General features: G+C 54.3%; 1 protein-coding gene across 2 annotated transcripts; it reads right to left on the reverse strand.

Annotated features, from left to right (window-relative positions):
• Positions 1 to 5,501: 5,501 nt before the first annotated feature.
• Positions 5,502 to 20,982, reverse strand: CCDC97 (coiled-coil domain containing 97). 2 transcript variants are annotated; one of them, XM_033198890.1, is made up of 5 exons: positions 20,482 to 20,982; positions 13,424 to 13,879; positions 10,513 to 10,791; positions 9,904 to 10,033; positions 5,502 to 7,781 (listed from the first exon to the last, which is right to left on the reverse strand). In XM_033198890.1, the coding sequence occupies exons 1-5, from the start codon at positions 20,687 to 20,689 to the stop codon at positions 7,661 to 7,663; spliced, it is 1,194 nt and encodes a 397-aa protein (XP_033054781.1). In that variant the 5' UTR covers positions 20,690 to 20,982; the 3' UTR covers positions 5,502 to 7,660. The 2 variants fall into 2 exon arrangements, with proteins under 2 accessions (XP_033054781.1, XP_033054789.1); XM_033198898.1 differs by lacking the exon at positions 20,482 to 20,982 and adding an exon at positions 19,827 to 20,437 and having other exon boundaries at positions 5,506 to 7,781.
• Positions 20,983 to 22,126: the final 1,144 nt, after the last annotated feature.

The raw sequence follows: 22,126 nt of genomic DNA on the forward strand, positions 1-22,126 counted from the left end.
GAGCCCTGACTGTGCCACTGTATGCCAGCCTGGGTGACAAAGCAAGACCCCGCCTTTTTTTTTTTTTTTGAGAAAGAGTTTCACTCTTGTTGCCCAGGCTGGAGTGCAATGTCGAGATCTTGGCTCACTGCAACCTCCACCTCCTGGGTTCAAACATTATCCTGCCTCAGCCTCCCGAGTAGCTGGGATTACAGGCATGCACCACCACGCTTGGCTAATTTTGTATTTTTTTTTAGTACAGACGAGGGTTCACCATATTGTTCAGGCTGGTCTCGAACTTCTGACCTCAGGTGATCCGCCCGCCTCCTCGGCCTCCCAAAGTGCTGAGATTACAAGCATGAGCCAGCGCCCCAGCCAAGACCGCATCTTAAAAAACAAAAACAAACAAAAAAAGGCTGGGCATGGTGGCTCACACCTGCAATCCCAGCACTTTGGGAGGCCGAGGCAGGGGGATCACTTGAGGTCAGGAGTTTGAGACCAGCCTGGACCACATGGTGAAACCCCGCCTCTAATAAAAATACAAAAAAAGGCTGGGCGCGGTGGCTCATGCCTGTAATCCCAGCACTTTAGGAGGCAGACGCGGGCAGATCACGAGGTCAGGAGTTCAAGACCAGCCTGACCAACATGGTGAAACCCAGTCTCTACTAAAAATACAAAAATTAGCTATGGTGGCGCACGCCTGTAATCTCAGCTACTCAGGACGCTGAGGCAGGAGAATCACTTGAACCCGGGGGGTGGAGGTTGCAGTGAGCCAAGACTGTGTCACCTCACTCCAGCCTAGGTGACAGAGCGAGATTCCATCTCAAATAAATAAATAAAAATGCAAAATACAGAGACCATCCTGGCTAACATGGTGAAAACCCATCTCTACTAAAAAAAAAAAAAAAAAATGCAAAATACAAAAAAAATTAGTCTGGCATTGTGGTGCACACCTGTAGTCCCAGCTACCCAGGGGGCTGAGGCAGGAGAACCGTGTGAACAGGGGAAGCAGAGGTTGCAGTGATCCAAGGTCGCGCCACTGCACTCCAGCCTGGGCAACAGAGTGAGACAGCATCTCAGAAAACAAACAAACAAACAAAGAACTTGTACTTGAGGAAGACAGGAGCCATGGCAGGGTTTGACCTAGGTGCTCAGAGGGTTCGCTGTCTGGCTCATGGTTAGGAGTGGACAGAAGTGTCAGGGTGAGAGTAAGCACAGAAAGACCAGCTGTCCAGGCAAGAAATGGCAGCAGCCATGGGTGGGTCTCTCTCTGCAGTCTCCATTTCTTCCCATCTGCTATGGTCCTGCTCGTGAATTAATTCCCCCCTGCTTCCTCTTTCTCGTGGCTCTGTTTCTGCTCTTTCTCCCAGGTTTCACTTCCCCACACCCAGTGATTGTCCTGGGAGGGAGGACATTGTGAGTGCTGCCGTTCCTTTGCCTGTGGGCATGAGAGCTGTTGGTAGCACTGGGTCTGGGTGCCAGGGACCTGAGGCCCTCCCAGCTCAGCGTAGGGGTAGAAATGTGGTTACTCCTCTGGCCTCAGGTCCAAAAGCACACAGGGCTGAGGGAGGAGTGGGGAGGCAGGAGTTCACTATGCAAGAACATGCCAACAAATGGATAGGTATAGAGGTGCTGAGGCCTGGCCCCAAGAGGCAGAGTCACAAGCTAGGACACAGTGACTCGGCTGTCATCGCTGCAGCCCTGCGAGGATGTGGTGTGTGTACTCATGCAGACACATTCACAAGGGGGAAACACGGACGGTGCTCCACACTACACAAACATTCACCTCTCAAAGCCGCCGTGGACACACAGAGACTCCTGCAGGGCCCATAACACATGGGCTGTGTCATTTGGCAGCAGCTACAGCCCACATATACACAGATACAAACAGAGAAAGTGTCAGCCCATCACATAAACACCACCCAGCCTCGGAGCCTCACTGGGACACAACAGGAGCAGAGACTTCAATAGGGACCTGGCACAACACAGTCATATACAAATATATTCCATAGGGTCATGGTCGCAACCACCGCACACCAGACACTGATTCAGTGTCATGCACGCACACGCAGCACGGCATCAGAGCCCGGACAGGAAATGGATCCCCCAACAGTTACCTCCTCCCCCACAGGGTCACAGTCACAAACAGGTCCAGGGTGCATGTCCACGGTCGGACCTGTCACAGTCCCACCAGACACACCCCACACGGAGGTCTGACACGTCACAACCGCACAGACAGCAGGTCGGTCTTACCCACTCAGTCTGACATCCCACACCCTCCACCACACACGCACAACTCCAGCTTGGGGAGTCCCACAGGGCCCCATAGACTGCAGCGACCCCATCACACCCAGACACACTGTCACACCCAGGGTCCCAGACGGAGCAGACACACCCCCAGGGTGGCAGACACGGCCCTCACACGCCCAGCCCCAGCTCGTGCCTCGGCCTGAGGACAAGTGCTGGCTGCACACTCGCGGTGTGGTCGGCCTGCCCGACACGCCCTCGTGACACACCCCGCCCACCTGCCCCGGGCTGCCGGGTGAGCTGGCAGAGCCCCACAGGGTGGGGAGGGGAAACTGTGGGCTCAGCACCTTCCCCTGGCCGCGTGCGCACTGCCCCTGCCCTGCCACCCTGGCACCCAGGCCCAATGGGTGGCTTAGCCCCGTCAGGACAAGTCTGCCCCTGCCCGTGGCTGACCGCAGGGGCAGGGCAGGGGGTTTGGGGCTCCCCGCTCCCTCTCCCCGCCCCACCCCTGCCTCTGCAGGCAGCCGGGGCCACGGAGGGAAGTTGTGGGGGGAGCCTGGGTTCCGGCTGGAGCCCCAGCTTCCTGTGCAGCCCCCGTGGGGCAGGAAGCCGTTGGGGGAGGCCAGCTCAGGCCTTCCTGCCCCCTCCCCCCCGGCCCCCAAGACAGGCCTGGGACCCGGGTCGGCGAGGTGGTGTGGGAAGGTTGGGGGGTGAAAGCAAGCCCCTTCCCCCTCAATCTCTGGATATGCAGTGTTTGAGGTTCCAGTGTGGATTTATGTGTGTTCAGGACCTTATTGTGTGTGTGTGATTCCAAGCTTTGTGGTGTGAGTTGCATCTGGCATGGGTGTTCTGGGGGCCTGTGTGCTGTTTGGTATGGATGGTCTTGTCTCTGTGTGTCCCCAGCACGTGTTCGCTCCGTGTGTTTGTGGCTGCACTGCATTTCTGGGGTGTGCGTCTGCGTTTTGTATTTCTGCTGGGCAAGCTGTTGTATTTTCTGTGGGTTTTATGCTCTGGCACTGTTTGATTCTCCAAGTCGGCCATGTATCTGGGGCATATTGTGTGTCTGATATTTTTCTCAACATCTTCACTGTTCTTCTGGGTGTAAATTTGTGCATTTTTTAGTGTAAGTTTGACTTGAAATGTGGTGTTTTCTGCATATGTTAATCGATCTGTGAGTGATGTTTTTCCAGGAGAGGGGAGTGTGTAAGAGTGTAAGATGGGGTCTTGCTCTGTCGCCCAGGCAGGAGTGCAATGGCACGATGTTGGCTCACTGCAAGCTCCGCCTCCCAGGCTCAAGAGATTCTCCTGCCTCAGCCTCCTGAGTAGATGTGATTACAGGCACCCACCACCACGCCTGGCTAATTTTTGTATTTTTAGTAGAGATAGGGTTTTACCATGTTGGCTGGGCTGATCTCGAACTCCTGACCTCGTAATCCGCCCACCTCAGCCTCCCAAAGTGCTGAGACACAGGCGTGAGCCATGGCGTCCGGCGGTGTGTGTATGTTTCTTACATATGAGGTGGGTGAGTTGTGAGTTGTTCCTGGGTTGCACTGTGATCAGTGCGTGTGTCGCTGGTATTCTGAGCATGCTTGTCTACGTGGTGTGCATCCAGCATGCTTCCTGTGGTTCTCGGTTTGTGTGTGTGTGAGGGAGGGCTGTACTTCGGGGCTGTGTGTGTTCGTCTCAGGGACTGGTGTTCCCAGCTGTGGGTGCTGTGAGCAGGTGCTAAGTGGTGTCTGCGTGCTGTGTTCCCACATGTAGGCTGGTGACTGCAGTGTGTGTTTTGTGGGTCTGTTTTGCATCACCGTTGAGGGCATTTCGCATTCTCAGGTTCTCAGCAGGGGTGGATGTGTGTTCTCAAGTGGTTGCGAGTGTGGGTCCACATTGTGTGCTGGTGTTTTCAGGGGAGGGGAACGGGGTACATCCATGAAGCCGCCTGTGTCGTGAGCGGCCAGTGCCTGTTGGCCTCCATACCCAGCGCAGGCTGTGTCTGTGGCGCGTCCCCTTGCCGGCTGGTGCCACGCTGGCTCGGAGCTGGCTGTGGCAGCAGGCAAAGCAGGGCAGGGCAGGGGCTGTGGTGGGCACTGGACCCACGCCCAGCCTCGGTATAAATATCCCAGGCTGCCGGCGGCTGTGTTTGCTGTGTTTACTCGGCCTCAGCCCCGGCCCGGGGGCGGCAGCAGCCCAGCAGGTCCTGGGGGCGGGGGTGACCAGGCCACAGCACAGACATTTCCTTCTGGCCAGACAGGCCCTGCAATCTTGCTGCCCCCTCCTGCACCCTTTCTGGGTGGGCGAGAGGCGGTGACCCCTCATTCTGGATTTCCAGGGGCTGCCAGTGAGGCTCTGACCTGGATATCCCAGCTAGGCTTCCCAGAGTGTGGGAGACAGAGGAGATGGGGGGTGCGGGGGGGCAGGCCAAGACACACAGCAGGGAGAGGGAAAGGGCAAAGTGAGGGGAGGACAAAGCCCCCCAGAGGGAGGCTCCAGCAGAGAAAGGGACGGGGAAACGAGGTGACAGGAGCTGAGAATGAGATGGAGAATGGCTGGGGACATGGAGTGGAAAAGGTGGGGAGGAGAGGGAGGGAGGGAGGGAGGAAGAGGCATGGGAAAAACAACGGAGGAGAGGGAGGAGAGACGGAAAGTCACGGGGAGACACCGACAGCCAGAGGTGCGGAGACAGAAGGAGAAGACAGAGTAGTGGCGGCAAGGGAGGAAGGCAGAGGGCTGGAAAGAAATGCAGAGAAGCAGGGAGAAGCGACTAGGGACAGAGGGATGGAGTGACTGGAGCTGGAGGGGGACAGTGCAGGGAGGCAGCTCACTTTGGCAGGACACGTGGAGGTGTCAGACGTGGGGGGCGGGGTGGCGGCCAGGCCAGCGAAGGAGGCCAGGGCCTGTCAGACGGACAGGAGACACGGGGGTGGGGGCCGGATGCCCACCTAGGGGCTCTCTCCCAGCAGGGCCCGCCCTCCCTGACTCAGCCTTTCCGCCTATCCCGACCCCAGGAGAACTGGGAGGGGGATGGGAGGCACCCGCCCTGGGGGCCCACCACCCCCAGGTCTCAAGAGGCAGTGACCAGGGGGTGTGTCTCCCGCCATCCCTGCCCCACTCTGTCTCCACCTCTCTTCCTGTCTCCCCATCTAATCCCTGTCCCTGGGACCGGCTCCACCTCTGTCTGTCAGCTAGACGCTCACATCTTGACCATCTGACTAACCCTAATTCTGACTCAATTTCTGTGTCTCTCATTGCTTTTTAAAAACCTACACAACAAATTTACGTATTGCAAAGTATATCGTAAACAAATTTAATGACCAAGTGATACACTGGTCAAAAATGTGCCTATCACCAAGGGCTGACACCTTTCCTGTGGCCCAGGCCCTCTGCTCTTACAAATGGGGCACAAATACAGGCAGGTAAGAGACACAACAGCTCTCATCTCACACTCTTGGCTTTCCGAGAGGTATGACCCCAAGGTCCTGGAGTCTAGCTGCTGCTTCGTCCTCTGGGAAATAGAGGAGTGACACTGACAGTGCCTAGCGCATAGCACTGCTGAGACAACGCAGTGATTCGGGGATTGATCTCTATCAAGATGACTGGATCCCGTCTGTGTGCGGGACAGTGGCGAGCACAGAACGTTTGTTAGGCCCGCCCGCCATCTGACCCTTCTCAAACCTTCCTGAGGACATCTGCGTGCACACTTGTCCCTCCAATGCTGTCCCACTCTGGATGGCCCTGACACCTGACAGGCCAGACAGCTGAGTGGTTTCTAGGACCTTCGTGATTCCAGGCCTGGGTTCCTGTTTCATTTCTGCCTCTGATGGCCGAGTGCCCTTGAGGAAGCAACATCTTTCCGGGCCTCCCTTGACCCATTTCACTAGTTCACAGGGCTGTCTGAGGATCCAACCTGGTGTCAGGCACTTAGCTCAGGCCTGGCAGAGGACAGAAGCGCTCGGTAGCAGAGGCTTTCGTTCTTTAATAGTTGCTCTGAACATCTTGTCTGCTTCGGTCCAGCTCTCACTTTCTCTGTCTGGCTCTAATTCTGGTTGACCCAGAGGGCATAGCTGAGGCTCAGAGGTCAGGAAATGTGGGCTCCAGGAGGCAGTTTTGAGGGTCCTTCAGGCTCAGCCACGGCAGGATACCACCATTCCATCTCAGAGGCATAAGGAGTCCCTAGGACCCGTCTTGCTGACCCTTGGCCTGTGCGCCCCCTCAACAGTGGCCAGGCCCTTCTGTATGTGTGTCTGCTGGGGGAGCAGGAGCTGGGTGTGGGGGCATGGGAAGGCGGGACGCCTGGGTTCCCACAGGCACGGTGGCTGAGTCACCAGGCGGCCATCTGGCTCCCATTAGCCCAGGGCGGCAGGGGGCTCCATGGGGCGGGCCCTGTGGCCAGCTGGGGGCAGGGACGCTGGGGCAGGCTGTGTGTGGGATGACTCAGGACCCATGATAACAGCCTGTGCGCATTTGGGGAGTGTAAACAACAGAGGGAGAGGAAGGCGGATGAAGGGAAAATTGTGGTTGGGCAGAGGGGGGCTGGTGGGGCTGAGAGGGGTAGAGTCCCTCTCCCTCTACACTCAAGCTGGCAGGCCCCGTGATCCCCAGCCTGGGTCCTGGGGAGAGAAGAGAGCTGCCCCCAGCCTCCCTGCCTGGGGTCTCCTCCCTCCCCTGGGGCTGCATTACTCAGTGGTCAGGGTTCTGCTGCGTATAGCAGCCAGGTTTGAGGGAAGGGGGAAGAAGGGGCCCAGAGCCTGGAGCAGGGGATCCAAACCCAGAGATAAAGGCTGAGAGACAGATAGAGAGGGACAGTGACAGCAGAGGCCTAGAGAGGTGGAAATGTACAAGTAGAAAGAAGAAGAGACCCAGAGTGAGGCAGAAGGAGACATGGGAACCTAACAGAAGCAAGGAGGCTCTGAGTGTGACACAAGGCAGACATAAACAGAGAGGGGGAGACAGACAGCATGGGAGGCAGCCGCGCTGGGGCGAGGGGTCAGCGCCGGAACCAAACTGGCCACTTCCAGCCACGAAAGGCCCTGCCAGCTGGCCTCCGGCAAGGGGAGGACTTTCACCTTGGGCCCTGCGGTGGAGACAGAGCCTAAGGCAGAGAGAGAAGGGGAGAAAGGGAGAGACAGCCAGCCAGAGCACTGGAAAGAGGGAGCGGGGGTAGGGAGAGAGACAGAAAGAGACAGAAAGAAGGCCAGACAGACACCAAGAAAGACAGAGGCAGGAGACAGGGTGGGAGACAGGAGAAAGATAGGGAACCCCAGACACAGAAGGGGTGGGGGTTGTCTGAGATAAGACTAGACCCAGTGAGATGGTGGTGTGTGTGGATTGTGGGGCGCTGCCCTGGTGTCCCCCTAGAGAAAGGGTCACTGAGCCGGCCTGGAATCAGCTGCCTTGCTGGGGTCAGGGATGGGGCAGGCAGTGGGAAGGGTGGCAGCCATCAGTCCCCATCCAGCTCTGGGCTGGGCGCGTCCTCAGGTTCTTCCTCATCGAAGTACCTCTCCTCCTCATCCCGTGCCACGATGTCCAGGTTGTCAAAATCGGGGTTGTCGTCTACTGTGCTGCAGGGGGAGGAGGCTGTCAAGGACTGGGTCTTTCTGGGACCCTGGGATGCCCAGGTCAAAGGCCTGGGGCACCCTGATGTCAAAGGCCATGTGCCGTCAGAGCTGACCCTCCCAAGGGGGATGGTGTTTAAAATTCTCAGGGTTTAAAACTCAAGGAAACATTTTCCAAATCAGAGTTTGCACAAAAACTCTGGGCTGGGCATGGTGGCTCATGCCTGCAATCCCAGCACTATGGGAGGCCGAGGCAGGAAGATGGCTTGAGCCCACCAGTTGGAGCCTTGGGCAACATAGGGAGACCCTGACTCTACAAAAAAACTGAAAAAGTAGCCAGGCGTGGTGGCAAGCACCTGTAGTCCCAGTTTACTCAGTTGGCTGAGGCGGGAGGCTCATTTCAGGCCAGGAGGTCAAGGCTGCGGTGAGCTATGATCAAACCACCACATTCCAGCCTGGGTGACAAAGGAGACCCTGTCTAAAAAAAACCCCAAAGCTCTAGTTTTTCTTAAAAAGCTGTAAAATGTGGCGACACACGGGCTTACATTCTCAAGCAGGCAGTGGCTCTCAACAGAGAACCACCTGGGGGTGATTTTGCCCCCATGGCATTTTGACATTTTGACATCATCACTGGGGGCTTGCTACTGCCCTCCAGTGGATAGAGGCTGGGGATCAGCCAGAGCCGACCACAGGCAGGACAGCTGCCCATGCCCTAAGGCAGCAAGTAAACCCAGGAGCACTCACTTGGGTCGCCAAGCCTAGCTTGATCTGGCCACGCAGAGATCTCCTACCCCCTTATGACCCCTTGTGACTGCTCCAGCCCCTTCTGCCCCTCGATGCTGCGGGGGGCTCTGGCATCTACGGTGGCCTCTGTCAGGAATGCTCCTCCCCCCACTTCCTGCAGGCCTTTGCTGTCACCCCCTTAGAGAGGCCTTCCCTAGCCACCCTGTCACTCCCCTCCTGCTGCTTCACTTTTCCTCATGGCCCAATCACCATGAAGTGCTAGAAGATTCTAGATCTTCCTCACTAGAGTGGGACCCCTTTCCAGGCAGGGAAGCCTTTCATTGCTTTTGGTCCCCGCCTTATCCCCAGAGTCTGTGGACATCACAGATGCTCAGCACATGCCAACTGAATGCACAGATGGGGGATGTGTCGGGGCCACTGCTGCCTTCCCGAGGCGATACACTGTGGTCCCTGTCACCCCCAATTTCCTTCTGGGCCCCTGGCTTGGGAACAGCAGTGATGCCTGCTGACTGAGGGTCCCCGTGGTCCAGGCCCTCTGCTCACCACTTTGCATGCAGGAACTGGGGCTCTGAGCAGGCCTGCCTGGCTGGAAGTGGAGCAGCCAGATTCCATTCAAGAGCTGGGGATCCCAGAATGGGAGGCGGCTCCGGTGACCATGGCTGGGCCCCATGGCAGTGGCAATCACAATTCCCACTTTCCTGATGAGCCCACCTCAGGACGGACGTAGGGTCCGCCTACGTGTGGTCACACATTTCACATGTCATCAGGGCTGGATGTGAAACCAAGGAGGGTCCTCTGCTGATGGGCCCAGTGTTGGGGACCACAAGGCAAAACTACCTTAAATGACAAAACCAATCTTTGACTGACACATCACTCTTCTGGGTCCTTTTCCAAAGCAGGTGGCTCACATGTCTCAGCCCTGGGGTGCTACTGGAGAAATGAACAACTGTAACTGTGGGGGCTGCCAGCGCAGGTCCCTCCATGCCGGGCATGAACCCTGCCAGGGGTTACTTCCTGCACCATGAGGAGGTCCAAGGTCAAGCGGAAGAGGCTGGGCTTCCTAGGGAGACTTGGGGGACTTGGGGTAGTAGCCTCTGCCACTTGTCAGGAGGGAAGTGTTTCAGGGTTTCATTGATACTGAGCTATATGTCATCCCTGCCCACCCGTGCCTTAGAGGTGAGGAGACTGAGGGTCTGAGATAGACCAGGCTAGTCCAAGGTCACCCAGTCTCTTCCTTTGGCTGTTCAACCACACATCCTGGAACTGTTTTGGGGCCTTCTAGCTCCACGAAGGGAGGCCCCCACAGTTTGGTAAGGGTTCTGCATGTGGCCAAAGGCTGTGGGATGCTGGGATGGGGGATGGGAAGGTGGGGGCACAGGAGCACCTGTAGTCAAAGTCCCCATCCTTGCCATCTAGGAAGCGCTGGTGCATGCGGCTGGTGAACTCCTCTCGCAGGATCAGCCTCTCCTCTGAGTCGGGGACCCAGGCCTCCGAGTCCTTGCCTGACCTCTGGTCTGCAGAGGGAGAGCAGAGGGGGTGTGAATGTGGGTGCACTCGGGCAGGCACTGAACAGAGTCCACAGAGAGCTGCTGCTCCTGCGCCAGCCTTGTGCTGGGTGGCTCTGGGAACACAGCAGTGACAGAGATGGCCCCGGTCCCTGCCCTCCAGGGACACACATAAAACACATGACCATACAGTGACCGTATCCTCAGGTCAGGATCTGAGACCTGAAGGGTGGGAGGAGAGGCATTCCTGGCAGAGGGAACGGCCTGAGCAGACCTGGAGGCGAGGGGTCATTTGGTGTCTTGGAGTGGGGGATGGGGATGTTGCAGCGGTTGGAATGGCGCACAGGGCGAGACTCAGGCCAGGCAGAGGAGGGACACAATGTTGGCTTTTGCAGGTTAGGGGCCCAGCCTGCTGCCATGAGGTGGAGACAGACAAGCCTGGGGCTGGGGTGTCTGGAATCTGGGGTCTCCCTGCTACTGGCCCTCACCTTCCTCATCACTGTCCTCCTCCTCTTCTTCTTCCTCCAAGCAGGCCTCCTCCTCCTCCTGCTGTTGGAGCAGACGCTGCTGTAGCTCCCGCTCCTCGTAGGACTGAAGCAGCAAGTTGGAGAGTGGGCAGGCAGGTCTCCCGGGGGACCCGGGCTTAGGGGGCTGGTGGGTTGGGGTGCGGGCACTGAGCTCCTCCTGGGTGAGATACTGCCCAATGTACTGCTCATACAGCAGGGGGGCCCGGAACCGCATCTGCTCATCACTGAAGTACTCGCCCCCTGCAGAGGAAAGACAGGGTGGGCATGGGGTGAGCAACTGAGCAGACGTGTCCACGTAGGTATGCGTGTGATCATGCTTGTGGGATGATGTGTACACACCCAAAAACACAGGCAAATATGCAGGCACCTGAGGTGTGCGCGAGTACTCATGCAGGCGCCTGAGGCCATGCGCGCAAGCACTCATGCAGGCACCTGAGGTCATGTGCACATGATTACTCGTGCAGGCGCCCGTGTGTGTGTGTGTGGCCCGGCCTGTATCTTCCTGTGTATTCATGCATCCAAGCATGTGTGTGCACAGGCAGACCTGGCTACATCCTGGCCTCCGAGGCTCCGATGGTCTGGAGCTTGTGTACAACCATGTCAAGGCACGAGGCGCAAGCTCCTGGCCATGGATGTGTGCATGGCCCATGACACACACATCTCCTGTGAGGCCCAGCATATGCCCATGGACACCTGTCTCTCTGGGTGTCAGCATGCAGGACAATGCAGCAGAGGTTGTGTGTCTCTAGGTTGTGTGCCTGTTTGTGGGGCCCCAGTCTGGCTGGCAGTGGACACGCCTGCACTGTGAAGCATGTATGTGCATACATCCATATGGATCTGGCATGTATGTGCAAGGGATCAGGTCAGGTGGGCCATCTGCCTGTGTGAGTATCCCTGAGAAAGCCAGGCCCTCCTGGTGGTGGAAGGTCCCAGATCCATCCTCTCTCAAGTGCTCCTCTCTGCAGCAACCCCTTGGTGGGCCTGGCTTCCCCACTGCCCCAAAACCTGGGTTCCTTGCATCACCCCTGGCTGCCTGTTCCTGCAGGAGCGACTCTGTCCCTCAGATAACAGTTAAACTTGCCCTGGTCCCTGCCCTCCACTGGTCCTAGCCCTGTCTTCAGAGCCCAGGGCAAAAAAACTGCTCAGACTCCTGGCCTCTGCAGCACTGTAGGCTGTGACTGTCCCTGTCCTGCTCAGCTTCCCCACTCCTGCCAGCTTTCTTACCCCCAGCTGTTTCTGGCATCCTCTAGCAGATTCAGTTTTTTGAGATGGAGTCTCACTCTGATGCCCAGGCTGGAGTATAGTGGTATGATCTCCGCTAACTGCAACCTTCGCCTCCCGGGTTCGAGTGATTCTTCTGCCTCAGCCTCCTGAGTAGCTGGGATTACAGGCACCTGCCACAGGGCCCGGCTAATTTTTTTTGTATTTTTAGTAGAGATGGGGTTTCACCATGTTGGCCAGGCTGGTCTTGAACTCCTTATCTCAAGTGATCCACCCGCCTCGGCCTCCCAAAGTGCTGGGATTACAGGCATGAACACAGTGCCCAGCCTCTAGCAGATTCAGTTTCTATCCCTCCTTCACCCCAACTTGGATTATCACCCACCCTGGCTCTGGATCTCTCTCCATCTCTTCCTTTATCTCCATCTTTCTATCTTTCCTGCTTTTCTCAGTTTCTGTCACCCAAGCTCACCTCATTCACCTTCCTTCGGTTTTTTTTTTTTTTTTTTTTTTTTGGCAACCTCCACCTCCCAGATTCATGTGATTCTCCTGCCTCAGCCTCCCAAGTAACTGGGATTACAGTTGCCTGCCACCACGCCTGGCTAATTTTTTTGTATTTTTAGTAGAGATGGGGTTTCACCATGTTGGCCAGGCTACTCTGGAACTCCTGACCTCAGGTCCACCCCCACCTCGTCCTCCCAAAGAGCTGGGATTACAGGCTTGAGGGACCATTCCCCCGGCCCATCTTCCTTCTTTCTTCATCCTGATTTCCACATCTGTGTTTCACTTTTTTTTTTTTTTTGAGACAAGGTCTGGCTTTACTGCCCAGGATAGAGCTTAGTGGTGGGATCTCAGCTCACACAACTTCTACCTCCCAGGTTCAAGCAATTCTCCCATCTCAGCCTGTGGAGTAGCTAGGGCGCCACCACACCCAGCTAACTTTTGTATTTTTTATAGAGACAGCATTTCGCCATGTTGCCCAGGCTAGTCTTGAACTCATGAGCTCAAGTAATTTGCCTGCCTTGGCCTCCCAAAGTGCTGAGATTACAGGCATAAACCACTGTGCCCAGCCTCTCACCCTCTCTATAACTTGTGCCTTCTCCGTAATGACAACTTAACTCACTCTCTGCTTCATTCACTCTCATCTTTTTAACTTTGGTTCTGGTGTTGTGGTCACAAGGATGCTTTAATTATGTCATGGTCAAAAAGCTATCTTTTTTTCCTTCATGGTTTTCACAGTGTGTCTTGTTCACAAGGCTTCTGTGTCCCTAAGGTCATGCACATACTCCTTTTGGTTTCCCCTGATGCCTTTGTATATGGTATGAGGTAGGGATCTCATGTTTTGTTCCTTAGGTATGACCAATTATCACAGCACTGTATACTGTGTCCTCAGCCTACCAATCTGAAATGCCACTTCTGTCATCACTAAATTCTGATCTATTCTCATTGTCTGTCTCATTCTCTTCCCTGGACCCCATCTCTCTACCTTACTTTACATTTCTGTCTCAGTCTCTTCCTGTGTCCCTGTCTCTGCCTCAAAACTTCTCTCCGAGGACCCCTGTCTCTGCTCTTGTATTCTTTTCTCTAATTCCCTCTGCCTCAGTCTCCCCTCCCTCCCCATCTGTGCCCACTCTTGCCCATCTGGCCCCCACACCTTGGATCAGCTCTCGCAGGGCAGCATAGCGCCGGTTACGCAGGCGGGTACGCAGGGTGCGGGGCCGGGCAGTGCCCTGCCGGGCCACCTCAGCACAGTAGAAGTCTGCACGGTGGTCGCCACGCACGTGGCCAAAGCAGGCCAGGTGCTCCTCACGGAGGCCTGTGCGGAAGCGCTCCAGGAACACCAGTGGCTTCTCGTGGTACAGCTGGGCCAGGATGGCCACTTTCTCACGCTCTGTCAGATCGGGTTCACCCTGCTGCTGGCTGCAAACAGGCAGGCGGCTGGCGGCTACAGCGTGTAGCATGGCACTCACCGCTGCATTTTCAGCCCCGGAGGTGTCACTGTCCAGGGTCACTGGTGTTGCCTCAGCTGCTTCCACTTTGTCCTGGGGTTTAGATGGGACTGGTGTCTGGCTCAGCTCACCCCAGTGCCCAGGTCCAGGCTCTGTGCAGCCTGAGGAAAGGAGAGATTTGTTAGTTCAGAGATGGGAGTGTGGGAAGGAACTGGGGGCTTAGTCACTCACTCAGCTCACATTTACTGGGCACTGACTATATTCTGGGCACTGTTCTGGGCACTAGAGAAACCACAGTGAGCAAAAGTTGACATTTTAGTAGGGGACACAAACAATTAGCAACATAATTACCGAAAACATAATGTGTTAGGTGTTTCCGGGAGTTATGCGGAAAAATAAAGAGGGAAGGACGTGGAGGAGGCTGCAATTTTATTTTCCAGACAGGTCTTGCTCTGTCACCCAGGCTGGAGTGTAGGGTGCAATCACGACTCACTGCAGCCTTGACCTCCTGGGCTTGAGAGATCATCCCACCTCAGTCTCCCATGTAGCTAGGACCACAGGCACATACCACCATGCCTGGGTAATTTTTAAATTTTTTGTAGAGACAGGGTATTGACATGTTACTCAGGCTGGTCTCAAACTCCTGGGCTCCAGCAATCCTCCTGCCTTGGCCTCCCAAAGTGCTGGGGATTACAGGCATAAGCCACTGTGACTGGCCTATTTTTATTTTTATTTTTAGAGATAAGGCCTTGTTCCATTGCCAGGCTGGAGTTCAATGGCGCAACCATGGTTCACTGTAAGCTGGAACTCCTGGGCTTGAGCAATCCTCCCACCTCAGCCTCCTGAGCAGCCAGGACTATAGACATGCACTGCTATACTCAGTTAATCTTTAATTTTTTTCTTTTTCTTTTTTTTTTCAGATGGAGTCTTGGTCTGTCGCCCAGGCTAGAGTGCAGTGGCATGATCTCGGCTCAGTGGCGTGAACCTGACTCCCGGGTTTAGGCCATTCTCCTGCCTCAGCCTCCCGAGTAGCTGGGACTACAGGCGCCCGCCACCATGCCCGGCTAATGTTTTGTATTTTTTTTTTTAGTAGAGATGGGGTTTCACCATGTTAGCAAGGATGGTCTTGATCTCCTGACCTCGTGATCCGCCCGCCTTGGCCTTCCAAAGTGCTGGGATTACAGAAGTGAGCCACCGTGCCCGGCCTTTTTTTTTTTTTTTTTTTTTGAGATGGAGTTTTGCTCTTGTTGCCCAGACTAGAGTGCGATAGTGTGATATCTGCCCACTGCAACTGCCGCCTTCTAGGTTCAAGTGATTCTGGCTGGTGCCTCAGCCTCCCAAGTAGCTGGAATTACAGGTATACTCCACAATGCCTGGCTAATTTTTGTATTTTTAGTAGAGATGGGCTTTTGCTATGTTGGTTAGGCTGGTCTCCAACTCCTGACCTCAGGTGATCCACCCCCCTTCGCCCCCCAAAGTGCTGGAATTACAGGAGTGTGCCACCTCTCCCTGCCAATCTTTTTTTTTTTTTTTTTTGAGATGGAGTCTTGCTCTTTCGCCCAGGCTGGGGTGCGGTGGAGCAATCTCGACTCACTGTAACCTCCACCTCCCAGGTTCAAGCAATTCTGTGCCTCAGCCTCCCGAGCAGCTGGGATTACAGGTGCCTGCCATCATGCCCGGCTAATTTTTATATTTTTAGTAGAGACGGGGTTTCACTATCTTGGCCATGCCAGTCTCGGACTCCTGACTTTGTGATCCACCCGCCTTGGCCTCTTAAAGTGCTGGGATTACAGGCGTGAGCCACTGCGCCCGGCCTACACCCTGCCAATCTTTAAATTAAAAAAAAAAAAAAAGTTTTAGTAGAGACAGGGTCTCACTAGGCTGCCCAGGATGGTCTCAATCTCTTAAGCTCAGGCGATCCTCCCACCTCGACCTTCCAAAGTGCTGGAATTATAGGCGTGTACCACTGGACCCGGCCTAATTTTAATTTTTTTTTTGGTAGAGACAGGGTCTTACTGTGTTGCCCAGGCTGGTCTTGAACTCCTGGCCTCAAGTGATCCTACTGCCTCAGCCTTCCAAAGTGCCGAGATTACAGTGTAAACCACCATGCCTGGCCAAGGGTGCAATTTTAAATGGAAGGCTCAGAGTAGGCTTTGCCAAAAAAGTGACATTTGATTAGAGACCTCAGGTGGTGAGGGATTACGCCATGAGATCTCTTGAAAAAGAGAATTCCAGGCAGAGGGAACAATTACTGCAATGGCCCTGAGGCCTGACTTACTGATCCACTCAATTCTTTAAATCGTTAATTCACTCTCTCATGTATTCATGCATTCACCCAACTACTCTTTAGTAACTCTAAATCTTAGGCCGGGTGCGGTGGCTCACGCCTGTAATCCCAGCACTTTGGGAGGCTGTGGCAGGTGGATCACCTGAGGTCAGGAGTTCGAGACCAGCCTGACTAACTTGGACAAACTGCGTCTCTACTAAGAATACAAAATTAGCCGGGCATGGTGGCACATGTCTGTAATCCCAGCTACTCAGGAGGCTGAGGCAGGAGAATAGCTTGAACCCAGGAGGCAGAGGTGGCAGTGAGCCAAGATTGCACCATTGCACTCCAGCCTGGGCAACAAGAGCAAAACTCTAACAAAACAAAGCCAAACAAACAAACAAAAAACTTTAAATCTCTGAGAAGCCCTAAGTCAGGCAATGCTGAGGATCCATAGGATGAATCCAGTCCAGCTCCTGCCCTCAGGGAGCACCCAGTCTGATATAGGAGATAGTCAGGATCAACGATAATACAGGCAAAGAAAACAGGAAAGCTGGCTGGGTACTGTGGCTCACGCCTGTAATCCAGCACTTTGGGAGGCCAAGGTGGGCAGATCACTTGAGGCCACAAATTCGAGACCAGCCTGGCCAACATGGTGAAACCCTGTCTCTACTAAAAATAAAAAATCAGCTGGGCATGGTGGCAGGTGTCTGTAATCCCTGCTACTCAGGAGGCAGAGGTATAAGAATCGCTTGAACACAGGAGGTAGAGGTTGCAGTGAGCCGAGATCAGCCACTGCACTCCAGACTGGGTGACAGAGTTAAGACTCTGTCTCAAAAAAATGGAAAGAAAACAGGAAAGTGGAGTGCTGGGCAAACCTTGGTGAGAGCTGTTTCCCAAGAGTGCAGGGAGCAAGCCTGTGGCAAGCAGGAAATACGTGAAGACAGAATATAGAGACAACTCCTTTAGGCAGCGTGGCTGGGTTGGGGAGGAGAGAAGTCACGGGTGACGTTACATGTGTAGTGTGTATCGGGGGGATTTAAATCACTGATGCAGCTGAAGACTGAGCTGGACAAGGGCAGGGGCTGTGGAGGAAGGAACAGGATCATGAGTGAGCGAACTGGAAAGATGTCAGGAGGCTGAGTGGAGGAGCCACAGGGCTGACGTGCTGGGAGGTAAGGGAGGCATCCAGGGGAATGGTCCGACCGCTGCTACACGGGCCTCCAGACTCCTCAGGAGAGAAATGCTGGGCTGGAGACAGAGCTGTGGGTGTCATCAGAGTCAAGACAAGAACCAAAGCCAAGAGAAAGGAGAGGTAGGGATGGGGGAGTGGAAGAGGGATAAGAAGAGGGTCCAGGAAAAAGCACTGCACGGATGCGGGGAGGGCATGCCTCTGAAGCTAAAAACTGGCTGTGCTAAAGATAGCTACATCTTAATCCCTGGAGCCCATTACTGTTACCTTTAAAAAAAGAGGCCAGTTGCAATGGCTCACCCCTGTAATCGCAGCACTTTGGGAGGCCGAGGTGGGCAGATCACTTGAGGTCAGGAGCTCAAGACCAGTCTGGCCAACATGGCATGGCGCTCTACCAAAAACACAAAAAAATTAGCCAGGTGTGGTGGCGCACGCCTGTAGTCCCAGGTACTCAGGAGGCTGAGGTAGGAGAATTGCTTGAACTCCGGAGGCAGAGGTTGCAGTGAGCCGAGATCATGTACTCCAGCCTGGGCAACAGAGCAAGACTCTGTCTTAAAAAAAAAGAAGGTGGCCGGGCACGGTGGCTCAAGCCTGTAATCCCAGCACTTTGGGAGGCCGAGACGGGCAGATCACGAGGTCAGGAGATCGAGACCATCCTGGCTAATATGGTGAAACCCCGTCTCTACTAAAAGTACAAAAAACTAGCCGGGTGAGGTGGCGGGCGCCTGTAGTCCCAGCTACTTGGGAGGCTGAGGCAGGAGAATGGCGTAAACCCGGGAGGCGGAGCTTGCAGTGAGCTGAGATCCGGCCACTGCACTCCAGCCTGGGCGACAGAGCGAGACTCCGTCTCAATAAAAAAAAAAAAAAAAAAAAAGAAGGCAATGTCAAAAGGGGAAGCAGAGATTGGAGTGATGTAGCCACAACCCAAGGAATTCCAGAAGCCACCACTGGCTGGAAGAGGCAAGAAATGGGTTTTCTCCCAGAGCCTGTGGGGGAGCACGACCCTGCAGACACCTGGATTTCAGTTCAGCAACACTGACTTCAGTCTTCTGGCCTTGAGAACTATGAGAGAATAAAGTTCTGTTGTTTGAAGCCATGCAGTTTGTGGTACTTTGTTACAGCACCCCTGGGAAACAAAGTCAGGCTCAGAAGGAGCAGCCCGAGAGACAGGCAGGAAATCAGGCACTGTGGTGTTGCAGAAATCAAAGAAAAACATGCAAGAAGGATGGAAGGGTCAACAGCATTTAATTCTAGTCCAGTCTAGTAAGAAAAAATCCTGAATGGGCCGGGTGTGGTGGATCACACCTGTAATCCCAGCACTTTGGAAGGCTGAGGCAGCAGGATCTCTTGAGGTCAGAAGTTCGAGACCAGCCTGGCCAACACAGTGAAACCCCATCTCTACTAAAAATACAAAAAATTAGCTAGGCGTGGTGGCAGGCGCCTGTGATCCCAGCTACTTGGGAGGCTGAGGCACGGGAATCACTTGAACCTGGGAGGCGGATGTTGCAGTGAGCTGAGATCATGCCACTGCATTTCAGCCTGGGCAACAGAGTGAGACTATCTTCCCCCCCCAAAAAAAAAAAAACAACCTGAATGAGGTGACTGGATTGAACAACACGGAGGAAGTCAGTGGGGACCCTAATCAGAGCGGTTTCTTAGGGGAAAAGTGAGACAGTCATGAGCAGAAGAGGAAATGGAGACCAAGTGTACATGACTCTCTGAAGGAGACAGATGGGGCCAAGAAACAGATTTTTTTCTTTTTCTTTTTTTGAAACAGGGTCTTGCGCTGTTGCCCAGACTGCAGTGCGATAGTGCAAACAAAGCTCACTGCAACTTCGACCTCCTGGGCTCATGTGATCCTCCTGCCTCAGCCTCCTGCGTAGCTGGGACCACAGGAATGTACCACCAAACTTGGCTAATTGTTTTTTTTTTTTTTTTTGGGTCAGAGTTTCGCTCTGTTACCCAGGCTGGAGTACAGTGGTGCGATCTCTGCTTACTGCAACCTCTGCCTCCCCCGTTCAAGAGATTCCAGTTGGTGCCTCAGCCTCCTGAGTAGCTGGGATTACAGGCACAAACCACAACGCCTGGCTAATTTTTGTATTTTTAGTAGAGATGGGGTTGCGAGCTAGTCTCCAACTCCTGACCTGAGGTGATTTTCCTGCCTCGGCCTTCCAAAGTACTGCGATTACAGGTGTGAGCCACCAGGCCCGGCCTTAATTTTTAAACTTTTTTGCAGAGATGGGGTCTGGCTATGCTGCCAGTGCTGGTCTCAAGCTCCTGGGCTCAAGTCTCACTCTCTTGCAGAGGTTGGAGTGCAGTGGTGTAATAATCTTAGCTCACTGCAATCTCAAAGGGTTCGAGTGACACTCCCACCTTAGTCTCCGAAGTAGCTTGTCCTAGCTACTCCCTAGCCACTAGGCCTGGCTAATTTTTAAATGTTTGTAGAGATCAGGTTTCTCTCTGTTGCCCAGGCTGATCTCAAACTCCTGGGCTCAAGCAACCCTTCTGCCTTGGCCTCCCCAAGTGCTGGGACTACAAGTGTGAGCCACTGCACCCGGCCTTAAGACTTTTTTTTAGGTTAAATTATTTATCTTTAGAAAATTTCAAACGCACACAAACGTAGAAAGTACAACGACACCTCTCCCCCTACCTCCATATACCAATCATCTCCATCTGGCTTCCACAATTACCAATTCTTGGCCAGTGGTGTTTGAGCCACCCTTCCAACCACACCTCACCCGACCACGAATTACTTTGAAGGTTGTGGGGAAGCACAGAAATTGACTAAGGACTTTGAAAGGAGCCTGGCTGGATTTCGGACTTTGGGGGAAAGGCGAGTTACAAAGAAATGAGGGAATCGTTAGATTGGGATAAGTCAAGTTTGCATGAGGCAGGTAGAAGTTTAGCCTGGAAAAGTAGGAGGATTCGTCTAGAGCAAGGGAAGGCTCAGTTTGGTATAGGGAAGGAGGTAATTTGAGAAGGGCTGGTCTGAGGCAGTGCGGGAATTAGACCGGGATAGAGAGATTTCTGTTAACTCGAGAGTTAGCCTGGTAAGGAAATGAGTTAGTCAGGGACATGGAAAGGATTGGTCTGAACTGGGAAGAGTTAATTTAGGGAGGAAGGAATGGAGGTCAGCCCCCGACAAGGGAGGGGATAATCCGGGCAAAGTGGTGAAGAGGGCCGGTAAGGCTGAGGGGGACGAGTGTCCTCCTAAAGCGAGTCCTCCTTCGCGTTCCTGGGGGAATCATTTCCTAGAGACACCGCAGCCGCACCCACCCGCCGCCTCCGCGTGACCAAGATCTCACCCTTATCGGGTTCCTTCGCCGCCGCCGCAGTCGCCACGGCCTCCATCCTGATTCTCTCGGACTTGTCAACCGCCGGGCGGGCCCCGCACACCAACTTCCGGCCCACGCACGCAAGACACACTTTCGCCTGAGAATGTTCCGGGTCCGGGTGCGCCGCTGCGCCCAGGCACCAAAGTTCCGGGCCCAAGGCAGACGTTGCGTTGCTCATGCGTGTCTCTCTGGGGCTCCGCCCTCCGCAGCCAGGAAAGAAAGGGGCTCCCCGGAGAGTGAGAGGCCCTTGACTCTGCTGTCAGTCAGTAGGAACCAGAACCATTGTTCGTTTGTTCACTGCTGTGACTCCAGCTCCCAGCGTACTTAATTTTGGAATGGATGGTTAAAGGACTGTGCCCCGGAGCCTGGAGCTGCCATACTCCGAGGGTTCGTGCTCTGGTTTAGACCCCCGCCTGCTCTTTTCCTTTCTTCACCCCTTCAGGAATTCAGGAATATTTACTAGGCCTTGACTCTTTTTTTTTTTTTTTTTTTTTTTTGAGACAGAGTCTCGCTCTGTCGCCCGGACGAGTGCAGTGGCGCCACCACAGTTCACTGTAATCTCACATTTTTGTGCTCAAGTGATCCTCTTGCCTCAGCCTTTGGAGTAGTTGGGACTACAGGCGCGCACCACCGCGCCTGGCTAATTTTTAAATTATTTTGCAGAGTCAGGGTCCCACTTCGTTGCCCAGGCGGGTCTCCAACTCCTGGCCTCAAGCAATCCTCCCACTTCGACCTCTCAAAGTGCTGGGATTACATGCGTGGAGCCACCAGCCTGGCTTACTTCCGTCATCATACCCTGTCTCTGGCTGGCATGAGATGGGTGATGAGATAGAACTTCCCATTTTGTGTTCCCAGGACCTGGAGGAAATCTGCAGGTGTGAAACAAGACAACTGTGGTCCTTATTTCCCTGTGGGATGGGTGGGGCTCTATTTAGGTGTTACCAGCAGAGTAGACAGACATGTCACCACTCAGTGGCCAGGGCTTTGATGGATCCAGAGGGCTGAGGGAGCTGCCCACCCCAGGCTGGAGGGTCAAGGAAGGCTTCTTTCTGGGAGGGGACCCTCAAGCTAAGACCTGAAGAACGAGTAGGAGCTGGGTAAGAGGAAGGTAAGGAAGAGGCTTGAGGAGGATGGCAGGTAGGGACAGTTCTGGTTGCTGCAAGCACTTCAGTACCGTCAGGGCATAGGAAACGAGCTCTAACTTGAAAGCCATGATTGGGCTGTGGAGGTTTTGAGAACCTCATGAATTTTTATGCATAATTCCATGTGCCTCTGTATTCTCCAATGCAGTGGTTCATGGCATCATTTGTGGGTTCCAAAAAGGATTTATGGTTCCTCAGAACTAAATAACCACGGATTTGATATTCAAAGGAGGAGCAGAAAAAGATGGAGCCAGCGAGGTTACCAGGTGCTAGGCCATGCAGGACCTCCATAAGCCATAGTAAGTGGCTTGACTTCTATATTCTGAAGGGAGTGGGCATAAAGGGAGTGGAGATGAGATGTGTGTGAGGACGACTGTGGCTGTGAACAGAAGAAAAGCTTCCTCATTTGCATTCCCTTGAGGTCTGGCGATGTGGAAGAAAGCCGAGGAGGTCCCTATTTACCACCCCAGATA

Source organism: Trachypithecus francoisi, unplaced genomic scaffold, assembly GCF_009764315.1.
Source record: "Trachypithecus francoisi isolate TF-2019V2 unplaced genomic scaffold, Tfra_2.0 Contig01705, whole genome shotgun sequence".
Taxonomy (NCBI): domain Eukaryota; kingdom Metazoa; phylum Chordata; class Mammalia; order Primates; family Cercopithecidae; genus Trachypithecus; species Trachypithecus francoisi.